Here is a 6,000-nt window from a genome sequence, read left to right on the forward strand (position 1 = left end):
TGGAATTAACAAACTACTATACATAAAACAGATAAGCAACAGGATTTACTGTATAATACAGGGGACAATATTCTTGTAATAACCTATAATAGAACATAATCATATATATGTGTGTGTATACACACACACACACACACACACAATCTCCAAATCACTTTTCTGGACACCTGAAACCAACACAGTATTATGAATCAACTGTACTTCAATTTTAAAAGTCAATCAATGTAATTCACACATAAACAAAATAAAGAAGAAAAAATAAATAAAATGGGCTGTGTGTGATTTTAAAATAATCCATTTTTACTAAATTCTTAAATAAAAATAACCCATCTCCCTGGTTTTAAATAAAAACCTAACATGTAATACTATATATAACAGTCTAAACCAAAATCTAAAACTAGTTTTATAGATTTTTTCCAAAATAAATTGTTCTGAAAAATTCATTTCAAGGTGTCCTATTACTATCAAAACAAAAAGAACAGCACTGGTTCATCAAATAAATTGCCACACTACCTAAGCTTCAAAATTAATATGTATATATTGTAATTGGTACACTAGCTGCTTCTGTCAAAAGATCTGTAATCAGAATAACCTATTACTAAGCAACGAAAATTAAATTGAGAAACGAAAATCCTTTTATTAGGCATACATAATATTGGGTTTACTAACTTTGAGACTAAACAAGGTGCAAAGACAGAACTGAGTTCATATGTGTGCTTTCAAGCATACAATTGAAACATGATTTTTAACTTTAAATTTGGCAGACAACCTTCTCCAATATTCAAAAATTACCCAAGGCTGCAACAGTCAGCATTCTAATTTGGAAATCCTGTGATTTCTGTACTTAGATTTCCTGTTTTCACTGTTTTGTTTTAACCAACCACACCAGGTAAATATCCCAAAGAATTTCTTCCTGGTATACTTCCTGGTTAAATGAGTTATGTTTGGCATGTTGTAATTAACATTATTCTCATTTTTTTAAACACAACATTAAGAATTCGTATTACTTCAATAATTTTAAAGGAACCTTAATACTATTTAAAACATAAAATTTTTAAATAGGCTAAATATGTAAAAAGAAGTCCAATTTGTACTCGTAATAGCATATGAGCACCACAAAAATCATTCTTTCTCCAGATACAAACAGTATCAAACTTTCCCCTCCTGTATCTCTCCATCCACAAACATTAACATGCTTCTCCAAAATAAGAACCTCCTATAAAAGTTTCCCTACAGTGAACAAAACAAAAAGTTAAACTACTATTACAGAAAGAAGGAGAATGCTAATTCAGCCTCCATTTCTCTACCAACACCCAGATAGCTGCAGTCAGTCTTTTGACTTCTAATCTGGGTCCCCTTGGCTGGGAACACAGAGTTGTCTAATACAAAAGGGAGTCTGGAGTTATTACATGTTTGCTATCCCTCGAATAACAAAGGCATTTAAATTCCAAACTAGAGACAGCAAGTCCTAAATATTAACACAATCTGTCTCTTGGAAATTATCTCCCTTTCCATTTCAGTAAAAACACAATTTCAACACTAAGTATGGATAATCTATTGCATGCACAGAAACATTAGAAAATCCAGATTCTAACTAACTATGCCTGTTTTTAACTTATTATTTGTCTTTTACAAATAAAATTTTTATTCTAAAAACAAAAGTTGTCAACAGATTAGGACCAGGTTGCTCATATACTTTCACTCTAAAGACAGTATGAAATTAACAAGGGAAAAGGAGAGAAAAATTCATGTAAATAAAGAAAAATTAAAGAATTTTTGCTTCGGATATCTGAAATCTCTCCTGGTTAATCACCTGATATTTATGGCAAAATGCGTAACAAATGACTTTGGAAAAAAATTTTTAAATTTTAATTGAAGTATTTTATTTGGACTCAAATCTAAATTATTAAAAATATTTTTAAAAAAACACAATTTTTAATTACATAGGTAAGGCTTCTTTATCTATTAGCCATCAATTCAACCAGTATTTATTAAGCACTTTTTATGTGCTATGCATTATAATGAGCTTAGCCTTTATAATAACTGACATTTTTAAGGGTTTTACAGGTACTAAGCAATGAACTTAGCACTTTTTCATGTAACAGCCCTATGAATAAGTTCTTCTTTAGCCCCACTTTACAGATAAGAAAAAAAGAAATTCAAAGAATGTAAAAGAACTTGCCCACGGATACATAACTAACTATAAGGACTAGGTTGGAAATCAAATTCAGATAATGACTCTACTATTAGGTGACACCAGTACTTCAATCGCTGTTCCAGGCACTCACAATGAAACTGTGGAAGACATACACAAGGCAAGACAGGTCACTAATATAATGAAAGTGCAAATAAAGTGCTTTGAAAGTATAAGAGAAAAGGTCACTGCCTACTAGAAGCTTTCTTACTAAGAGAAAAGTCAAAATTGTTTGATGCCAGTTTAAGTAGTAAAAAAGTATCTAATACTTACATATACTAACTATATTAATAATTTCATATTTTAAAATCAAGAATCCATGAGAAATGGCACTCAATTTCATTTCAATTTAAAACCTGTCAGACTGTATTCAAAAAACGAGATCTCATCTCTTGTAATCTTTCAAAACAAGAATAAGTTATCTGCAAACATGCAAAGAGATGAATTACGAATGTAAAGTCTGTCTTTAGAGAAGGCATAATGTAACAGGACAAACAAAGTAATTCTTCAAGTGGACCTGCAAGAGGAAGATTTCATGTCCCTAGCTCAAGTAAAACTGGAATTTGGAGAGAGTTTTTTACTCTGCACATACCATCTACCATTAATGCTTGCTCTCTTTCTATGAAAAGAAAAAGAAGCCAAAATCAAAAGAGGTTAAAAACAAAATTCAAGGAGTAAACAACAGATTCTACATTTTAGCAAAGACAGTAATTTCAAGAGAGATAAATTTAAGATGTATATAGTGTCCAGTAGACTGAGGGCAAGAAACTTGGTTTATAACGGAATATCAATTTAATGTTAGAGAGTCAGGGATGGATTAGCTGCAAAGGAAAAAAGATGATTGTTAATAAACTATCACCAAAATTATAGAGACCTGGGATCTCTTTATACTAAATAACAAAAAAATGTTTATTTTTACCTTATTTACTGGACTGATTCCTGAGATCTGGAAGAAATCTGCAGTAGGCTTGGTGGGAGATGATTAAAGCCTGGTCTATGGAAACAGACTTTAAAATTCAGTAGAACTGTGCAACAAGCTACATGATGGCGTAGGATAGTCTTATCTTTGGTACATTAACTCATTTCTCCTTTAACATAACAGAAGCATTCACCAAGATTTTATATACACTTAGAAGGATCATCTAGGTGTATAAACAGGCCATCATATTGTATATGCTTTGAAGTTCATATCACTGCTTACATAGATTCTGAATGCCTTCTCATAAAAAGTTGTTAGAATTTACATTGGAGGAAGCACTCATATAATTTTAGGAGATGACAGAGAATGTAATGTTACCATCCTATAATCTCCCACTAGCAAAATCTTCTTAGGATGATCTTTATTTTCTAAATAGCAAGAGCAGTGAGCAATGTTCAATTGCAGGGAGACTATGGTTGCCCACTGAGACCCTCAGAGTTCACCCTCCTCTTGAGCATTGAAGCGAGGTCAACATTTAGAATTAGTATCTCTACAACTGCTAGTGTCAAGTGCAAGTTAAGGTGTGTATGGGTCACTCTACAGGGTAGGTACAGACTCTATTCGAAAGCAAAGTACTTGGTTGGCACAGATCTAAAAGCACAATTCAGGTATTAAATGCCTACACCATGTTAAATAATGACTACTTTTTTTTCCTATTATTTATTCCGACTGATAAAAAAAAGTCAAAATCGTTTGAGAAAAAAACCTAGGGCATCTACTAAGATGTTTATTTTGTTTCACTTTTTTATGCAAAATTAAGTTTTAATCACAACTAAGAGATAGCTATTCAAGTTGTAGCAAAAATCATGAGCACTATACATATATTCAGATATAGGCTATCATGTGCAATACTGACTTATAGCTTGAAATTATTATAAAAACCATACTTAATTCTTTAAAAAAAAACCCACTATAGTTAAGGCAGAAAATGTCAATATACTGATAAACAGCAAAAGTTTGGGGCCCTCTTCCTTTCACTATCTGGGGAAAACAAATGAAAAACAAGACACTTTCATTTAAACTTTAACCTGGAATTACCACTACACACCAAAGAGGAATTTTACTGAGAAACAGTAATGCAACTTTTAGTAATTAATGTGAACAATCTAAAATAAATATAAGCCTCCCAGGACTACTAAACTGTTACATATGGAATTCAAAGGATAGCAGGAGTGAACCATTTACGAAAAATAGTTTTTTCTTTCCAAAGTTATTCCCAGTGAATTTAAAGAAAAATAAGTGAAAAGCACTGTTTTCGCTCAGCGCTAGTTGTTGACAGCTACCTGTTTTTAAGACACCCATTCTTTTCAACTACAAAGACACTTGACCTAAACTTAGAGGAAGAAATGAAACTAATCCCAACTATTCCTCAACTTGACAATTAGAGCCTATGGAGTGGGGCAATAAAAAGCCCACATACACATTACACACCAACGATTCTCGGATAAACGATTTCAGTAAACCTCCCCAGCCCAAGGACGTCAGATTAAAAACTTTAAAAATCCTACAAAACATTCTAACTTCCGAGTTTAGCCTCTGTACATTAAGTAACTCAATGACCGAAGCGTTACTGCCTCCTTCGTTCTCAAAGGCCAGGTACGCCGGCCCTAAGGAGCTGGGACCTCCGTAGGGGACGCCCCGCTAGGGCAACGAGGCTTTCTCGGCCTCTGCCCGTCACTCTGGGCCGAGCCCGGCTGACTCAGGGGCGCGGACTCGCCACGGGCGACGCGGGAGCCTCCCTCACTCACCGTGAAGCGCTGGTCGCCGACGCTGCCCACGGAGAAGCAGTGGTCGCCGGGGTTCACAGCCCCGGTCAGCACCTGGTGCAGGTTCATGTCGGCGCCTTAATCCAGCAACGGATGTCGCGTCCGGCTCATGCCCGGGGTCAGCGGCCGCTTCCCTCCCTCTTTCCCTCACGGGCGGCGGCTGCTCTTGAAAGGAGACGGCGGCAGCGACAGGCGCCAGGAGCGGGAGCCGCTCAGCTGCGGCCCGCAGCTCATCCCGAGCCCGCGCGGGCGAGGCCCGGAGGGGGCGGACCGGCGAGCGGGCGGAGCGCCGCGCTCTTCCGCGCACCTGTCACAACCCGCGCGGGCCCAGGTGAAACTCGGTGTTGACCCAGCGGCCGCGACCCCGGGCCGACTCACCGGCCAGGAGGGACACGCCGTCCACAGCACTTCCTCTGGGTTCTGGGTGGCTGGCCCGGACCGAACCCGAATGGCGCAAGCAGCACCCGCTAGTCCTCTGCCCCCTAACCTGGCTTTTCCCTGCTCCGGTGCCGGCCACCCCCACTGGCCTCGGCGGCTCTCTACGCGTCGCTAGGTCCCTTTGGCGGAAATATCGCGAGATTCTCGCGGCGAAAAGGAACACTGCAGTAAACGATTTACTTTTTTACCACAGTGTGCAGAACGGCAAGTGGAAAACGCCTCTTAGAGTGAGATGTTGGCCAATCCAGAGATCCAGTCCACCTAAGGCTCCGCCCACTGCTGAGGACAGACCAATCTCTTTGAGGCTTGTGAGGGACGATGAGCGTTTGAATGTTGAACGTAAGGAACCTAGTAAAAACATAAAGAGCCTTGGAAGAGGTAAGGGTTGTCAAATTATGCTTTAGGTTGGGGCTTAATCTGACTGTTGGGCCAGAAAGTTTAAAAGGGAGAAGTGCATTATAAATGCAGTTGCGGTGTCTTCGGTCCTGGTAGAGACTACAAGTCCCAAGAAGCACCGCTCCCCTAGGCGTCCCGCGAATACTCCAAGTGAATGTGAACCCTGCAGTGTCTCTGTCCCCGCGCAATGGTTACCTCGGCTGGACGCGCGTTAACAGTTTGCTAAA

The 6,000-nt window shown here is 38.5% G+C and overlaps 1 protein-coding gene across 5 annotated transcripts in view; it reads right to left on the minus strand.

Annotated features, from left to right (window-relative positions):
- DMXL1 (Dmx like 1) overlaps window positions 1–5,055 on the minus strand; it is a 127,572-nt gene extending 122,517 nt beyond the window's left edge. For all 5 annotated transcript variants that reach the window (XM_024743340.1, XM_024743339.1, XM_024743337.1 and 2 more), the window contains exon 1: window positions 4,922–5,055. In XM_024743340.1, coding sequence (XP_024599108.1) covers window positions 4,922–5,008 — 87 coding nt within the window. In that variant the 5' untranslated portion in view covers window positions 5,009–5,055. The remainder of the gene's footprint in view (window positions 1–4,921) is intronic.
- Between the last annotated feature and the right edge of the window lie 945 nt (window positions 5,056–6,000).

Source organism: Neophocaena asiaeorientalis, unplaced genomic scaffold, assembly GCF_003031525.2.
Source record: "Neophocaena asiaeorientalis asiaeorientalis breed wild unplaced genomic scaffold, Neophocaena_asiaeorientalis_V1.1 scaffold26, whole genome shotgun sequence".
In the NCBI taxonomy this organism is placed as follows: domain Eukaryota; kingdom Metazoa; phylum Chordata; class Mammalia; order Artiodactyla; family Phocoenidae; genus Neophocaena; species Neophocaena asiaeorientalis.